This window comes from Struthio camelus, chromosome 12 (genome assembly GCF_040807025.1).
Source record: "Struthio camelus isolate bStrCam1 chromosome 12, bStrCam1.hap1, whole genome shotgun sequence".
NCBI classification, from domain to species: domain Eukaryota; kingdom Metazoa; phylum Chordata; class Aves; order Struthioniformes; family Struthionidae; genus Struthio; species Struthio camelus.
Genome location: NC_090953.1, coordinates 20,848,121 through 20,866,928, shown reverse-complemented (window position 1 = coordinate 20,866,928; position 18,808 = coordinate 20,848,121). Strand labels below are relative to the sequence as shown.

Genomic DNA, 18,808 nt, shown 5'->3' with positions numbered 1-18,808 from the left:
TTCACAGTTCATTAAAAGATGAAACCATTTGGGGCCAGTCTTCAACATCTGCCTGTAAAGCAACTAATAAACTCATTAACCTGGTGAGATTAAAGCAAACAAGGCCTGACCTGAAGTCTGTGCAATAGCAGCAACTTGTGTATCATCACACCTTTTCCACCATTCTGTGATTTCTTGAGAAATGGCACAGTGGAAAATAAATGCTGGTCAAGCAACAACTGTGTAGGCCAATTAGGCTATTAAGCAATAATTCAGTGTCTTTACTCTGAAGCCCTGGGTTTTACTGCAGAGGAAGCAACAGTCAGATGCTGCAAATGTCAATATTAAAAATGCTATGAGATTATTATATTCCAGATGCTACTGGAAGGAAAAACTGCGTTCTCTTTCACAAAGAAGAAAACGTATCGTATAGCCGTGCCATTTCCAGCGCTCCTGTTCACACAATGTTAACCATAAACAGTATTTAGTGACACAAACAGTCAATGAAAAATAATTCTTGGGAAAAAATTGTATTAAAGATTTCTCTTCAGTGTCATGGATGGCTAATTTTCCCTACTGGAATTTCCCTACTGCTAATTTTCCCTACTGGCTACTTCCCTACAGCACAGTGTAGCCTATGCAATGAAACGGCTTGATTAAAAACAACCCCTCCTCCCCAGCTATTGCTATGATTGTGATCTTCTGTTGAAGTTTTCTTGGCACATATTCCCCAGCTGCTTAAAATTCCTCCTTCACATAAATAACTCAAGTTTGTTATCCTCTCCTGATATCCCAATTTTGCTATTCCTCTTCTCACCCCACCACCTCATCTCACTTCATTCTTGGAAATTTAGAAAGATTCTCAGGATAATAACGCTGAAAATGTAATCCCCACGTGCCTTTCCTTCTGCCAGTTCCTCATGCTCGTCCATCTTTTCCAGTTACACTGACCTGTGGTCTGCAAACGATTCGTTGTTCTCAGCATTAAGGGTTCCAGCGGTAGCAAACATGATAGTGGTGTCTAGATCTGCAATTATCCCAGACACAGCACTGGCCGCAGTAATGCAGGCCTGTGTGCCTTTGTTTCCTGCTTGAAGGGCAGATAAAACTAAGGAAACCTGAAAACAACATAAAGAAACAAGGTGGTCATTACAATAAAGCCCCATTATCTGCTGTCGAATTAAGCTAATTCTTGCAATGTAAAATCAAACTGAAAACAATAAGTGAAATTCATTTCACAGTCTCATTTTGGCAAGCTTTAATAAACCTCTTTCCCCTTTCCCTTGCTTATTCTGTTTGTGTATTAGTCATTTTGATTATTATTTCCATAGTGGGAAGCCTGTTATTGGCATTTGTCATTCATGCAAGGACAGCCATGGTACACAATAAACAAGCAGATCATCAAAGCCTTAACTACCTCTGCTCTGAGTATAAATAATGACACTCCACAATCAATAGCATAAGCACTCATCTTCCTTATATGAAAGGAAAAGCTTCCCCAGGTACAATAAATAAGAATTCCAATTATCTTGCAACACTCTGTATGGTCAAGAAGAACCTGGCTGCATTTACTTCAATGTCAAAATTACTTTTCTGTGATTTCTGGCACTGCTTGGTAACATGATCATAAGGATGAAAAACTCTTTGTGATTCAATGTTGTCATACAGACAATATTAAAAGAAGGTGCATCTCTATGGGCTGATGTTATATAATTCATACGGTCCTGCTGCTGAGGTGAGGTGAGCTCTCTCCTTTTGATAAATATCTATCTTGCAGAAAACATGACAACACCACAATGGCCCAGAGCCAATGTCTCTGGCTATACATTGCCACATTGCAGTGGTATGATGTTAAGATACCACCATCACTCCACTTCCCCCTCAGAGAATGGTCACTGAAAGCCAGCCACCATCTGGTAACAAACAACTGCATCTAAACAATACTTTAGATCAAACACATCCTACATGTGCACAAAACCACAGCGTTACCATATTTGGCATCTTCAGTACTTTCAGAGGGCACAGGGATAAGCTGGGAGTTTCAGCTCGTGAAACTACTATAAGCCCATCTAGAAGAGTACTCTGCAAGAATTGTTACATGAGCTACAGGTAAGAAGGGCAATGAAATAGGTTATGATAGACACAGGGGATTAGACACAGCTAAGGAAAGAGGACAAAAGCATGATTTTGTTTTTCAGGGCAGTTAGCAGTCTGGCCCCAGATTACCTCAAGATTGTCTCAAATTAAGGGGGACTAGAGCTAGCAGTTCTACTCTTCAGACAGAAGGAAGCTCCCTGTTCATCACAGGATGAAGCACACCAGTTAAGAACTTCCCTGCAATAGTCACACGCAATGGAGTGAACTTCTGTCGAGATAGATGTCAACAATAAAATACACGACTAGCACAGGCAAACATCACAGGAATTATGCCTTTAAGTTATCCTGATATCACCTGTAATGCCAGACAAATGGAAGGTGTATACTCTCTGACCCTAAATACTAAAATATCATTGTATTAAAAAACCAAACAAAGAAATCTAACTTTACATCTATCAACATTTTTGACCACTATAAAAGCTATAACTCTCCATTTCATCCAATTAACATTTATTTACAAAGCTCTGCAGCTGGGATGCCGTCTTTATGCCATACTACAGTCCTAAATATGGCTTTTGCAAAAAAGGATCCACATGTGGGGATATGTATGGTAATCTCAAATAGAACAACTCCTGATGGTCTATTCAGATTCAAACTTCTCCTTGGACAGTTCCCTTGATTTAGTAACCTTGTTATCAGCTTTAACACTTAAAATACAGCCTGCCCCACATAGGTTTAGAATTGCTGATACTGCTGCCACCACATTAACACAAGCTGAGAAAGGGATATTTGGTGAAACCTAAAACGGAACTGACACTTAACTTCCAATTTTCATGGCCAACAAAAGGGAGAGAAGCCATCAAAAAGGCTTAAAGTTTAGCAAAGGCAAGCTACACAGTTCAAAGTGCATCTGTTTCAAAAGACCAAGAAAACGCAGACAATTTGAACATGCAGATCTAAGTGGCTTAGCATGAAAGGGAGGACATTGCTATGCAAAATAATGAATCCTCCACCAACCTCAGCATGATAACTATGGCCGTTACATGGACATACTATTTCCAAGGGAGTGCCTCATAAGACAACAGTACCATCTTATTTCTCAGGGATTGGCTCTGGACCAGCCTCCTCTTCTGTATCAGACCGAAGCTTTGTTACAAGACATGAACAAGAATAGGACTAGTCTAGCACATGAACCAGTGACTGTACTGTACACACAAGAAAAGTAAAAAGTTACTGTAATTCAGCTAGTACAATTTCAATATTGTAGTATAATGCAAAATAAAATAAAAAAAACTCTGACCCATACAATTTGACTAATTTACTTCCTAGGGGAGTTTGGTGGACAGACACTCTGGGGGAACACAAGGGACATCTCACCTTTTCAGTCACAGCACGAGCACATTCTATCAACTCCCTTTTGGTGTAACTATCTGTAGGGCAAATCTGGAGGGCTCCAGCTTTTTGCACAAGGAAAATACAGCCGTGACCAAGATCTTGCACCCGAGTCCTGATCTGGAACCCTATCTAGATGGCAAAGGAGGTACAGGGGAAGAGAAGTAAAAGCAAAGTGAATAAATAAATACAATGCTGGTTTCAAGGCATTTATGATGGGTAAAAAGCATGCATTTGTTCTACATTAGTCAAATCTGACAAATCTGACAAAAGCTGCCCTCACTGCTTCTAGTTTATTATTAATCTTACAACATAAGCTGTGTGGTTCCTGTTCACAAACGTGTGCTAGTGTCAGTACCTGCAAGTACTTAGGCAAATAATTTTGTTTGGATCAACAAGGAAGCAGGAATCACAGCCATTATTTCTACTCCAATCAGAAACTCACGTGTAGGAAGGGTCATTCTATTTAACAATATCAAGCTGAACACAAACCATTGCTTTTCATTTAGCAACTGTGGATCAAGACATTTAAAACACTCGAATGATCTTTCGGTGGTGAAATGTAATTAAGTGAAAAGAATTCTTTGACAGTCATGTGTCTATATTATCTGATACATCTGGTAATGGTAAGATACCCCCTTACCCAAACTCACCAAAGCTTTGTCACGCTCCATAACCGCAAGAATTCAATGAAAAAGAGAGAGGGTTTATTTAATTTTGCTCAGAGCAAAACTGCAGCACCTACTGCAATTGGTTAATACAAAGGGCTACAAAGATGATTAGAGGGCTGGAGCACCTCTCCTCTGAAGAAAGGCTGAGAGAGCTGGGCCTGTTCAGCCTGGAGAAGAGAAGACTGAGAGGCGATCTCATAAACGTGTACAAGTATCTGAAGGGGGAGTGTCAAGAGGATGAGGCCAGCCTCTTCTCCGTGGTGCCCAGCAACAGGACAAGAGGCAACGGGCAGAAACTGAACCACAGGAAGTTCCATCTGAACCTGGGGAAAAACTTCTTGGCTGTGAGGGTGACAGAGCATTGAAACAGGTTGCCCAGAGAGGTAGTGGAGTCTCCTTCCCTGGAGATATTCAAAACCCGCCTGGAGGTGATCCTGGGCAGTGTGCTCTAGGTGACCCTGCTGGAGCAAGGAGGTTGGACTAGATGATCTCCAGAGGTCCCTTCCAACCTAAACGATTCTGCGTAATACAACTGAGGCAAATAGCATGTATTCCTCAATTAGCATGAGGAGCTTAAGAAACTCTGGGGTAAAAACCCTATCATATTCTGATTCTAAGATATGAAAGATGCCTGGACAGCAGAAGAAAACTGTGCTGCTACTATCTGTCTGCAGCTCACTTTCAGGACAGGAAGTTATACTTGAAATTTCTTGCAGGTAAGACAAAAAAGTGTATGTGTAATTCACCAAGCCAAATGAGACTTAAGGAAAACATAATAAATCGAGTTTTGTTTTTATTTGCAAGTTGCCTGCAAGTGATATCCCCAAGGTATTTTGGAGATTCTTTCCTGGTCTACAGAGTTGTCAGCTTCAAGTCATTTATTTTTGAAACTGAACTGAGCTTTTGACTGGAGGTTTCTGTTCTTCAATCAGATAATTCTTATAACAGGGCTTATAGCATGAAAACTCACATTACAGAGTAAAATTTTACTCCTTTTGTATAGTTCCTGATGCCTGTTAAAAAAAAAAAATCTGATTACTCATAGCGATCCTAGCAGGAAGCTTGTTTCGTAGGTAACTCCCATACCTCAAGAACAACAAAGAGGAGTTAGGAGAAACAGAAGCTAAACCTGCTTAAAGTTTTGAATGTTCACTGAAAACATCTTATAGTAACATGTAATTCCTGTCCTTGTGCACAAGTAATGATTTCATGCCATTTTGAAAAGATGTACAGTTTTGCAACAACAGTTGCTCCATTCTATCCAATGGAAACAAACTCACTTCTGGTCTGGCCTCATGTGTTTTACGCATTAAGCTATGTTTTCACTGAAAATATAGATCTGAAGAGAGAGATCTGTATAGCCAAACTGCACCTACAATTTTGAAAACAAACGTGTTGTCCTGTCCCACATTTCTGAGGGAGTGTGGCAGAAGTAGCACATCTTTCCACACATCAGACAGAGCACACATGCTGTGGACACCTCTGACATACAAGTGGCTAGCAAAGGAAAGGTAGCTTTCTTGCCTGGAAATGCCTTTACTGTATTTGTTTTAGGATCATCTCAGGTATGTGTGAGAGAAAACACATTACCGCATGGTTCCAAACCAGTCATCACTTTGACCATACAAGAGATGTCTCAGACCTGGGGATGACTGCAACTCTGTGAGGTGAATATCCCTTGATATTTTGCCCTGTATTCATTTTATTCCCTATGATAAAACAATAGCCATGTTGACACCACTGTGTACATAGAATGAAGAGGTCTAAAAATTGCAGACCTCCTCTGGTTCAGCTGTAGCTGCAGCCATTCGGCCCTGGAGAGCCAAATGCCCATAGTCATTGGTCATTTGTGATGCAAGTCCTCCCAACTCTTCAGGGTTAGTAACCGACTTAGTCATCTGCAGAAAGAACACAGGCAAAAGAAAACGACAAGCATGAGAATAACTTGTTAATACACTCCAGCCTAGAAGCACACTTGTTTGTTTGGCCACACTGATGAAATGGGGAAAAACACTTGCTTTAAGGAATCTGTCTCCCAGCAAGAATTCCATAAACAAACTCAAGCAAACATGCTTTATTAGAGTCATGATAACCAGGCACTCGCAGAACATACGGCATAATCAAAGAGGAGCAGTTAGAGCTGGTAATTCACTCTTTAACACAGTAGGGGAATAGGCCAGCTACTGAGTGACTCAGACTGGATGGGGAAGCGGGTCTTATCTTTCACAGCCATCCTTTCATTTTGTCAAAGGTGAGCTAGTCTGTGTCAGTCTCAGCTGGCATGACATGGAAACAGAAAAATTCTGGGGATCAATGCAGAACACATCTGATCTTTTATAAAGATATGGGAAGGACCACAAAGAAGAAATAGCCAGAACTACAGAGAAAGCCTTGGTAGAATATCAGTACAAAAAACAATCTCTCTAGGCAAACCCAGCTTTTAAACAAAGCTATTTCTTCTTCTCCAAATTATATTAGCAAAACCCATGATGTTCCGTCTTTGGAGCAAAACTAGTTTTAGACAAATTTCTACTATTTGCAAATAAACTATAATATCATAGATCACAGTATTGTCAACCTTTGACTGCAACACAAAATAATTTTGTAAAACATATCTCCATAGGAAATTCTTTTCCCTAGCATACAAATGAGCCCTTTCCTTATCCCTCTGAAAAAAATACCCCAAACACACACAAAACACACATCCCCAATACCCCAATTAAGATAACATCACTGTTATCTTAAACATCACTGAAACAAGACAGACTTGATTAAGCAAGTTGTTTCTTCTTTTCTTTTCTTTTTTTTTTTTTAAACTCAGCTGAATTACAGAAATCCAAGAAAACAGAAATTTGACCTTTTGATCCATATTTATAACTATTAGAGTGGTCTCATAAAAATCTGATCTCGGTTCATGGGCAAAGTTAAACAATAATTAGCATACACTGTGAAGGGCTAATCTAAATAAACAATAAACATAGGACAATATTTCAGTGACAATTTGAAGGGCTGATCAAAACATGTTGAATATTTTCCTTTTATTCCTCAAATAACAGCAGCCAAATAAAAAGTATTTCAACTTACATTTCACTATATAGGTCTTAAGGCAGAGAGCTAAAATCACCACCAACTTCCAAGCTAGATATCTTTTCATTAAAACAGCAGGAACTTGGCCAGACAGCTTTTAAGTACTGCTAGCAGACTGCTTCATGATGCAGCTAATGAAATGAGTTGATTGGCCTTTTTTCAATCTTTAGAGGACTCTGTTATAAAATATTCAGGCACAGACAAACCTTGTTTCAAATAGAATCAAGTTTCAGGTCAAATCAAACTCCTTGGAAAGGAGAGGGAATTATAAGCCCTACTAAAACTGTATTCAGAAAAACTGTATTAATAGAATCAAGCACTGATAGTATCCTAACTTCTCACTCCCACAATTAACAACCATTTCTTTTTGCTTCCTCATAATTATTCCTGAAAGGTGTATTTCCCTATCACAGTAAATCCCGCTACATTCTGCCAAGTACTAACTTAGCCTCCTAATGGCCATCTGCTTCCATACGTGTTTTCATGGGCAAAATGACAGATTGGAATACCTTTTTTTTTTTTTTTTTTTTTTTTTTTTTTAAAAGAAGAGAAGTTTGTAGAATAGCCAGAAGACAATTCAGCGACTCACCACTCCTCTTCTGGACAGCTGCTCCTACCATTATGCAACTAAGACCTAACAGCTAAATCTACACAACTATAAACTCTCTTGATTACCCCTACATAGATAAGCCTACTGGAAATCAATATCACAACATTGTACATAACACTGTGTAAAGCATTTCATGTTCCTTGTGTGTGCACAACAGCTTTTACTTATCTCTAGCCAAATTTCTTACCATTTCCTGTGCTGTTACAGCAATGGCTTTAGAGTATTTCACTACAGTGGTCTGATAATCAACAAAAGTTCCCCTGGGATCTGGAGGTGTGCCTTCATCCAGCTTCATGAAAGAGGGAAAAGTATGAAAGAAATAATAACCTTATAATAAATAACACACTTTCCACTTAATAAATATTAAAACTGTATTTTATGGTCATTCTTAAATATATCCCTAAATATATAAAAACAGTGCATAAGCATGTACGAGAAAACTCAGAGAAGACTTAGTCCAATGTCAGTATAGAATTCAACTTGTACAGAATTTACAGTGCTGTGTTTTCAAGTTCAAAATAACTTTTTGTGCAAGTTCAAACCACCTTTTGTTTTCTGCCAAAAAACTTGAAATGTAAAAATCCAATTTTTTGGTTCAGTGTAGCACGTTTGCCTTTTGCAATTGTACCTTTCCAGTACAATACTTTTCAGAAAGTAGCAAAACACTTCAGTCTCTGCCATCTTCCTTCTGGAATGAGTTTGTCCCAGAACAGACTTGTTGATCACTTAGAAGACTAATTTAAAAGATAAATAAATATGGTGATGAACCTAGGTCAGCTAAGCTTTGCTTCCTCTATTTTTCTTAGATACCAGTGTACTACCGAGTAGAATAATCTTCCAAAACAGTTCTCCTCTCCGGTGCTGTCTATTCTGATAAAGGGACATCCATCCCACATACCAGTTTGATTTTGAAATCTGTGCTATTTGTCAAATATTTTTTAGGTTTACTGTGGTAGCGCGTCATTTATCACACATCGTTGAAATGAATTAGCACTAGGCCCTTTCAACACTACACTGTGGATCAGCTTTCAGATGCAAGGCAAGAAAGTGTTCTAGAAGTCTATACTCACCTTGCTCATTGCCTCTGCTATTGAGTCTACCATACCACCAACCATGCCTACTTCACTGGCAGCTTCATTTAAGGTAACCATTATGTCATCCACAGCCTCTTTCATCAGTTGGGCTGCCTCTGTGATTGCGTCGTGTGTATGTGATGCCTGGAGTGGAGAGAATGAGAAGAGAAAAAGAATATTAGAGACTATTCTGTGTGCAAATCAGTATTTGGTGTGAAAATGTTATTAGTTGATGCAGCATCTAATAGTTGCTTTTAAAACTTGGTTTCAAATTAAAGACCAGAAACCTTGTCCAACATCAATATTGATAGAAAAAAGCTGGCTGAAAAAAAGAAATGCAATACTGAATAAGAATTACTTGGGAACATATTAAGATCTTTCCTAGAACAGATTAGGAAAGTGATTAGCATTTAACAGAAGAAATAAAGTTAGAGGAAGGCAAAAATACACTAGGTGATACTTTTATACCAAATAAAAGTGCAGAAAATACCTTGTTTCTGCATTTCACAGACACTTACTACAAAGGCTGAAGGCAAGCTTGCCCAATTTGCTTCCTCAACATCTTTACATATAAAGATGACAGACACCCCGAGCTTCAATAATTTTTAAGCAGTCTGCTAAAACTCGCATTGCTAAGGGCCTTGCCATGACTGTAGTACAGGGCCCAGGGTATAAAAAGCATGAATGTGTATATGCATGTGTGTGATATATATGTGTGTGTGTAGATATATATATTATATATTTTATATATACATATTATATATATATATATAATATATTATATATATTATATATATCTACACACACACACACCCCTACACATATGCACACACATCTATAAAGTTAGACTAATGCATAAGCAGAATGCAAGAATCTTTTGCATATACTAGTATGTAAAACGTCGTGTGTATGTACAACCATTAAAGCGTTCTGTAGGAGTTAAGACTCTTGAGGGCTTCTTTAATGACCACATTTCTCGATGCAGGTAATTAAAACAGACTTCAATAATGAAAACCCTATTCTCATCTAATTTGGAGCTACATCAACAAGCTTATTTTGTTATTCATGTGAACCATTTAATCAGTGAAAAATGAAAAGCCAGCCAGGAAAAAAAAAATCTACATAAAACGGTAAAATCATTTCCCTTTTAATATACGTTATTATACATTTCATTTTTATGAACAGATTCTTGTGATGAAAATGATACAGTTTTTAGATAATCAGTTATGAACAGCAGAGAACAAGGAGCTTTAAGGTGAGATTTTTAAAAACAATGGCAATTAAGAACTCTGCATTTGATTTTGCCCAGCTTCACTCACATAAATCCAGAAAGTAGATTTCCTTTTACAGTGTTTCAGATGGGTGAAGACAGAATTGACTGTTTTCCATCTTCAAATACTGCTTGGTTCCCCAGCTAAAGTTAGAGGGAATGTAATTACTTCCCTACAAAATCCTAATTAGCAATGAGCAGAGTTAATCCTAAACAATGTTTGCCTCTTGATTCTGAAAAGACAACGTAAAAATATCCTGGCTACAAACGTTACAAAAGAAAAGCTCCATCATCAGAATAACCACCCAACAGTGTAATAATTAAAACCTAGTTGCCTCCCTGTTTATCAGCAATTTGTACAAGACCTAAAGGCAATAAACTGTTTGGCTGTGGCAATATAATTCTTCTACCTGTGTTTAAATTGATGTCTTTGTTTGATTTGAAATATTTTCCTTTTTTTACCGAGAAACTCGCAAATCTTTCATTCCTGAGATTCCAAAAGCTACCACCAGCTCAAAGATAACGGCAGAAGTTGCCAGAATTACCAATTTACCCTCACAAAGCATGAACACAGAAATTTGCCTCTCTTCTTTCTCTCTCTTATAAAAGGCTCTTAACTTCTAGAAAAGATGATGGTATTTACATAACCGTTAGTGTGCAACAGTATCCCTACAAGCCACTAACAGAAAGTTTCTTTGCCATAAAGCTGATGCAAGGTCTCCATTTCCTGAACTCAGGAAGAAAAGACTGTTGCTAATGGGGGGGGGGGGGGGGGGGGGGGGAGAGAGACCAAATTAATGAGCTCTTTTGAAAGTACACATTCTAGCCCAGCTGCTTTGTTAATCCAGTCAAGTACACTTAGTTCAATACTTAACCACTTCCATTTCTCCCTTCTTGATGCACTTTACTTATTTTTATGAAAGTCTTGAGTGCTGCAAACACCCAGGTACCATGCAAACTGAGGAAACAAAGTCTTGCAGGGATACAAAATAATTGTTTCTTATTATTGTATCTGATCCTTATATATATTTTGTCATGTTCATCAGAAGAGGTTTTCCTGTGATATACGTTCAGGAGGAAAGTAAATGGGTCCATTTGTTCTAACACACCAAGTTGCAGAGCAGAAGGTAAATAAAAGAAAGGACAAAATAGCAGATCTTTCCCTAGATACACAATAGACATTTGCGTGTCTGTGAGGCTCAGGATGAAAATAAATTTAAAAAATGATTTAAAATATCTAGTCAACATATATGCTCCTCAACGACTCTGAAAGAAAGCAGAATAAGAGGAGTTGGGGCATGTACACAACTAAATGAATATTTAATAAAAAAATGCAACTTAAACTCTTGCAGAAGAGATGGTCAACAACAGCCTTTATATCCCTTACTATTACCAACAATTAGGGATCAAGAGCATGCTGGACTTGCAGTACTGCATTCAACTACATCAGTAACCATATTCTGTTCATTAAGCAAGAGAAAAAGAGGAAGGAATGAAAGAAAAACAGTATTTGCTAAGCAACATGAAGCAATGAGCACTTGTAAGAAACAAGCCATCAGGCAAATGCATATGCCATCCAGGTTTAAAGCAGTAGATTAGATTGCTGAAATAGTTATACATTGCTGAAGTCGACATATACAGTGTGAACTATTTTAGGTTTCTTACACACCTAATGAAACAGAGACCAGAAGTCTAAGTAATGAAATGATTATGCTGTGGTCTTGCTCACAGTTCACACTGCCCAAAAATATGCGATAGTTTCACAGGAACAAGGAATTCTCTTTGCACAAACCAATGAGATGTGAAATGCTCGTAGCAGGTGACTATCCCAGGGGCACTGTAGTCTGCCAGTGTGTGTAAAATCTCCAATATGAACATAAAAGGTAGTGATCTGAGAGGATCAGAGTTCAGCGTGGGCTAGGCCAAATGAAAACATCACAGCATTAGAATTTGAAGCATAATTAATTGGCTTGAAAAAGATTTAAAATGAAATTGAAGGGAAGGCAGGAGAACTCTCCCCCTTGCTTTCAGAAACTGAAATTTCCTTCTCACTTCTAACAATACCATCCCTTAAGTAAAGCATTTGAGTAATGAAAGTAATCTGCTAATTAGAAACTCTGAAGCGGACATCTGCTATTCTGGATGTGTGCTTTGTACTAATCTGGTTTTGATAGGTGCTGCTTCAAATCTTTGCCTTTAAAGAAATCTTTGTCTACGGAAATTAGTAGGTGCAGCACATTGCAGAATTGAGGCTATCCTGACAACTTTGACTTCTCAAATTATTTTTCTCAACCTCAGTTGCACAGCACTATCATCTCTGCTGAGTCCCTCCTGCTTTACGCTCTCATGAGCTAATAAAGAAGTAAGTGCTATTTCAATGGTGCTCAATCCACATCTTGAATCCTACTGAGGAAAACATTCTGAAAATGTGCCTTTATTGCAGACAGTGGAGAGAACAGTCAAGAATCTACAACTCTGTGGAGACTGCGGATTAGTGGATCAAATCTCTCTGTGCGGTGGCAGCATAACAGAGAACATTTGAAACACTTTCAAAATGTTCCAGCAGGTCTTAGAAGTTAACATCCATGAACTACTAAAAAGCCTCCCAAACATCTGTTTCAGTGTGTCATGAACCTAATTTCTGCCAAAAGCATATTTACATTATAAAAGCCCCCACAGTAAGTCTGGTGAAAGGCCAGAGAGATATGAAAACACCCAGCCAGGGTAGGACCTAGTTGTGGGTAGGACCTGGGAGCCCTAATCAAGTTGGAAATAGCATTCTGGGACATGCACGGGGTATTCACCTCTGTCACACTCTGTCCGAATAAAGATAACCAAACAAGGCATTGACACCACCTCCCTTTTCACACACCACATTAACCATACAGCAGCAGCTGGTTCAATGTGCACAAAGGCAAGTGGATTTCTCAAGCATTCAGATTCTGATTTGAACTTGTTTCTAACGGAAAAGACCGGAAATCAAATGCGCTCAGTTGTCTATAGCAGGGGATCCCAAACCATAGCATGTATATTACTAATAATACATGTCACTTTAAGTGATATATGGCTTAGACATGCAGCCAGGAGCTGCCGTTACTATTGAACAAAACCAAGTTTGTTTTACACATGCTGGTGCAAAAGACTGAAGGAAAGTGTGCTGCACAACCTCTTCAGAGCATTCTCCAGCCTTCAGGTCACCTCCACCTATTCTCCAGTAGGAACCTTTTCAGCAACTGCTCTACCCGGTGTTCAGCCTTCCCTTGGTACTTAAGCTGCACTGAATGCTGTGACCTGTAAGACACACAGCACCCTACACACAGTAAACACATACTAACTTAGACCCTTAATACAGCCTATAAATTTGTCAGGAAGAGGTAGCTACCATACACTTAAAGGTTTTGCAAACAGTTGCAAATCGAGAACCATCCCAGAATTAAAAACATTTCCAATGAAGAAGTGCTCCTAACTTGACATTTATACTGCTAATAATCCCTTTCCTCTCTCTTCACCATGGAAGAGATCTTCACAAAGAATGCAAAGATTTCAATTTATGGATGGTTATAGGTTAAAAAGCAGGAGTAGATTTTTCAGACAATAATTTAACCTACAGGCTGGCAATTAGGTCTATCGCATGCTGTCAACAGGTAGTAACATCTAAATTTCCTGCTGATAACTGCAGTGCAGAAGAACTAGATTTTTTTTTTTTCCTTATAGACAAAATCCATACCCTAAATAGTTACTATTTTATCTAAGCAGTGAAAGGAGTAAGAGAACGTTACAGCAGGCTCTTTTAACAGATATTCTTTACTTTCAGGATTTTCCTGCCTAGTTTTGAAGCTAATTCCTCCCTCCCTCCCCTCTCCAAATAGCCTGTGTTCTGGTCAAAGCTAAGCCATTTCACATGATGCAGTAGAGGGGCAGGAAAAGAAAGGTTACTTCCACGACTGCTGATGACTTTATATTGCAATAGTCCTTCACAAAACATAAGAATTTCCAATAAAAGTTTGCCTATTCTTTACCATGATGCAACGAATTGTACTAAAATATATTTTGACAACTGTTGTCTTTATCAAAGGGGAAAAAAAAGGTAAAGTTTTACTCATTGCTTTCTTTACAAGACATATATATACTAAGACAATCAATATATATCCACACTTTATTCTGTATTGCATGCATTTTGACCGTGCCTGTTTATTGAAGCTAACATCCATTAAAAACCTCTTCCTTATTTCCCATAGTAGTCAGAACTATTTTGCTCCTTGTAATCTGAATCTGCCAACTCTTCTCTTCTGTTAACAGAAAACCTTCTAAGCCTTCAATTTCAGTAACTGGAATTCATGAAAGTACCACTATCAGAAAATAAAATATCTTTGAGAAAATACAATCTTAACGCACAGTATTTCCACTCTAAAATTGCAGGAATCATTTCAGGGTAATATCTCTAATGACCCATTTGTTACACACATTGATTATACCTTGGGATTTCCTCCTCCTTCTTTGGCTGCATATAACATCTGTAAGGCAGATTCTGCTAGCGTCTTGCTCTGATCCAACACAGTCATCTGTTGCTGATGATCTAATGTTTTGGATGCCACACCGACTGCAGCTAAAACCAAGGGCTCAAAGTAACTTGACAGCTGTGTAACCTAAGAAAGCAGAGACAACAAAAGGTTCTTAATTCAGTTTCTTTAAAAACAGGAGCGGAACGCTACTCCCCAACTAACATCAGGCAGTGAGTTAGCTCAAGTAGTTCAGTTTCCTAATGCCTCAAAGCTGTGTGAAACTTAGTTTATTAACATATTCCTATGTGATTCTGTCTCTCAGCTTCAAATGTTGTAATACAGCAATGTTTATCCCTTCAGATGGAAACAATTGAAGACACCAGACTTCACGTCAGATGAAATAGTTCTAAGTCACACAGTATTTAAGAGCATAAAAGACAACAGCCTCCTCTGTCCAAGGGAGGCATTTCTCAACTTTCATTGTTAACAGACAACAGAGTGGGACCCGCACAGGATTTGGAGTTTTCTGTTTATCTCAGAGACTATCCGTATTTGCAATTACTTGCTCTGTGGCAAACCAGGGTAACCTCTCAAAGCCTCTTCTATATGACTACAGGGATAGCTAAGAGCCAGTAAAATTTCAAGATTGGAAATACCTTAGTAAGCTTTCTTTTCCTATTTTATTTTCCAAAGAATTAAAAAAAGTAAAATTAAAATCTCCCCTAGCGTCCAACTGTCCAAGACTTCCGAAACCTTTGTAAAGGTAGGACTGTACCTTGTGCCCAAGCTGAGCTGCCTCTCCTCGAGCTGCTGTAGCTATGGGATCAATAAGGTGGCCAATTTCCTGAACAACCGATGTCAGCTGCTCCTGTAAAGCCTAATATAAAGACAAATTGTCAGTTCTTACCACAGATGTTCATTTATCAAGTTATATCACACCATAAAGTCACCCTCAGACCAACTGAATTACTCAGATCTCTATTAAATGACCCACTACAACACGATGCAGAAATCCAAGCTATTGACTTTATTTACGTGCTTGCTTTCTTCATCTGTATCCTATTTCAACTACAGGAGCCCTAACAGAGGCTTGCTGCTATTTAGATTTATAAGGCTAGTTTGAGAGGGACAGGGGTAACGATGGCTCCCTCCCACTTGAGCTGATAGTGGCAAATGCAGGAATAGGAACCATTTCTCATGGCAGTGTGATCCTCCCCCCCGCCCCCAAAACAAAAAAATATTCTTGCCCTGCACTGGTCAGAGAAACCACCAGGAGCTCCAGTTTAAATATAAACAAGCATTTTCAAAATAAACAGTACAGCACAAGAGTAGAAACTCTGCTTCAAACTACACTTTGAAGCCAGCAGCAGAAGTTTATTAATATAAAAGAGAAAGGGAAAAACATGACACCGGAGTGCAAGAGACAAGGACTGACCCCCTGAATACAGTCTGAGGGACAGAAGGATAAAGAAAGCACAATACTGGGCCTGTTAACAAATACATACTGGCTTTTAATTCAAAGGCAGTTAATGTCTTGGCAGCCAGAATTTAGCTCATTCTCCAGCAAGGCAAGGCCAGGCAGGGGGCAGAGGGAGGAGAAGTATTCTGACACTCGGCTGTATTTCTATACTGCTTTACAAATAGCTTAGTATCTTAAATAGTGCTTATTTCAGTTCAACACTATGTCCAAAATGAAATGATTTAAAAGTAAAACAATTATACGTATGAAATATTTTCTGTAGTAACTTATTTTGTACAGTTTCATTTAGTCTGAGATGTTTCTAATACGCAGTATTACAGCCCAAATAGACCGCTGGAATACATAAATATGGATGCAATTTCAAGAAGCAATAGAACAATGAAACACTGAATACCAAGCAGAATCTGGTCTCCAGTTGCCTTTTTTTCATAGGCAGCCTGCCCTAAAGGCCCTTACTCAAACACATGAAGGCTGAAATAGCATAGGATTAGCCTAAATTAACACCAGACAGGGGGTGGCACTGATTTTCCTGTGAACATATAATCAACACAAATTCAAGAGTTCATTTATTGAACAAAAAAAACGTCATGAATAAAAAAAGATATTGAAATTTAAATTACTGGACTTCTAGTAACAGGTTAACTTCAAAAACTTCCCGATTTCTATGCAGCACAGGAAACGTGAGCCAGAGAAATATTAACCATCTGTCCATCGTGTGAGACAAGGCAGTCAGAGCAATAACAAACTTCACCGCTACACTCAGCAGGTGATTCTAATCTTGAGGATTATATTCTCCCATAACCCTCCTACTCTGTGTTGACATGGGAAGAGGTATTTGGCCACTTTAGAAAAGCAACTAGAACTTGGACATCAATTTAAAAGCCAAATCCCTCTAATAAGTTAGCAAAAACGTATGTAATGGTACTAGGTGGCCTCAACTGACCCTTTCCACTGGAGAACAGAAAATGCTGGAATACTTAGAGAATCTAAGGACTAGGAAAAAGAGGCAAATAATGAAGGAGTTTCATGCCATCCCACTGCTGGTAATTTGAGAAAATTTTCTCATGATGAGTGTAGTTCTAGTCACACTTCTTCACGTATGAGGATGAAAGGGTAGCATTTATTATTAATTTAAGAAAATTTTCTCATTAGGACTATTACTTATCAAGATGCTCTGTACATGCTACAAGTAACTACAGTAGCTTTTTGCTCATGAATACATTTAACACTTACAGAATAGATTTCTTTTCTTGGTATTGCTCTCTCTGCTTTACAGTTTCTACCTCCTAAATTATAGCACTTAATTGAAGAATGATTTTTTTTTTCCTAATGAAACAAAAAAATATTTTAGAATAGTGCCATTAAGCCTGCTCTGAGGAGTTACTACATTAAATCTGGTCACAAATCGTTAACAAAACAGTCATTTGTTCTCTATTTTTGGTTGTCTTGTTCACTACTCTCTCCTGCACCTTAGAATCTTTTTTCGTAATTTCAGAAAGCTCCAGTTCGCCCTTTGCAAAAGCCAAGACAACACTACAATTTAAACATCTCTGACTCCCAGCTGCCTCCTTCCCAATTCTGACTCCCGTCTACAGCCTGCCGTAGCTGCACAGAATAGACTAGAAATCATCTCCTACCACCAGATTTCCAGAAGCAAAGTACTTTTTGACAAGCACCTGGTTTTCCCTGGAAAGATTTCAGTTAGACTACTTCTCCCCTCAGGGGCAGGCTGTGCTCACTCAGTGCCCAGCTCTAAATCTTCACGGGGAAAGGAAAGCAGCATGACTATTTTGTTCCCGTGCCCATCTCCCTTACTTCAACTGAGATGTCGTCCCTGGTGGCCAGGTTCTGACTGACGGCTGCCAACGAGGCCTGCTCAATGTCCCTGATGCATCTGTTGATCCCATCGATGGAGTAATCGCATTCTCGCTGGCCTGGGGCCTTGTCCCTGGAACAGAGGTGGTAATTTCAGCCTGATGGGAAGGAGGCAGATCTCTTCCACGGATGCACACAAGCACATCTCTTTAACTGACAGTACACAAACCATGCAGGAGGAAGGCAACGAGGAGGATTTGTGTTGTTGTACCTAGGGGATTTTGATATACACACGGAGTTCTCCAAATGTTTTGCAAAAATCAGTGCTAGGCTTGGAGAGAAAGGCAGTAAAGAAATTATCAGTTATCTCCAAGGATTATGCAGTAAAGTTTACTGTGTCAGGAAAAGAAAAATGCAACCCAACCTCCTTAGGATGGTCAAGGGATTAACCCAATAAAGAAGGTCAGAATAAAAAAGCAACAGAGACAACAGGAAAAAGCATTCTGTATAGTGTGACAATGTCAGTCCCTTGGGTATTATATTTTACCTGCAGTCCCAGGTACCCTCTAATAAAATTAGTTTTTGGGTAATTTGTTCCTGACATGCAGTTTACTATTTTAGCATAACTGTTATCAAAGATAAACGAAACTGTAACAGTTCTTAGCGCATTTTTTCCATAACATTTTGAGTTGATCAGCTTTAATGACTTGATTAAGAGGTTGAATATACAACAAAGCTCCTATTAGTACTTAAAAAATAAAATCTTTGAATGAGAAAGGAACACAGGTTTGGTCCTAAAATTAAGAAATATTCACATTTTGCAACAGCATTC

At 38.7% G+C, this 18,808-nt stretch overlaps 1 protein-coding gene across 5 annotated transcripts in view; it reads right to left on the bottom strand.

The window, feature by feature from the left end:
• TLN2 (talin 2) overlaps window positions 1-18,808 on the bottom strand; it is a 218,840-nt gene that overhangs the window by 40,741 nt on the left and 159,291 nt on the right. For all 5 annotated transcript variants that reach the window (XM_068958794.1, XM_068958796.1, XM_068958795.1 and 2 more), the window contains 8 exons: window positions 17,977-18,109; window positions 15,457-15,558; window positions 14,655-14,825; window positions 8,907-9,053; window positions 8,024-8,125; window positions 5,918-6,037; window positions 3,454-3,600; window positions 931-1,097 (listed from right to left, as the gene is read on the bottom strand). In XM_068958794.1, coding sequence (XP_068814895.1) covers window positions 931-1,097; window positions 3,454-3,600; window positions 5,918-6,037; window positions 8,024-8,125; window positions 8,907-9,053; window positions 14,655-14,825; window positions 15,457-15,558; window positions 17,977-18,109 — 1,089 coding nt within the window. The remainder of the gene's footprint in view (window positions 1-930; window positions 1,098-3,453; window positions 3,601-5,917; window positions 6,038-8,023; window positions 8,126-8,906; window positions 9,054-14,654; window positions 14,826-15,456; window positions 15,559-17,976; window positions 18,110-18,808) is intronic.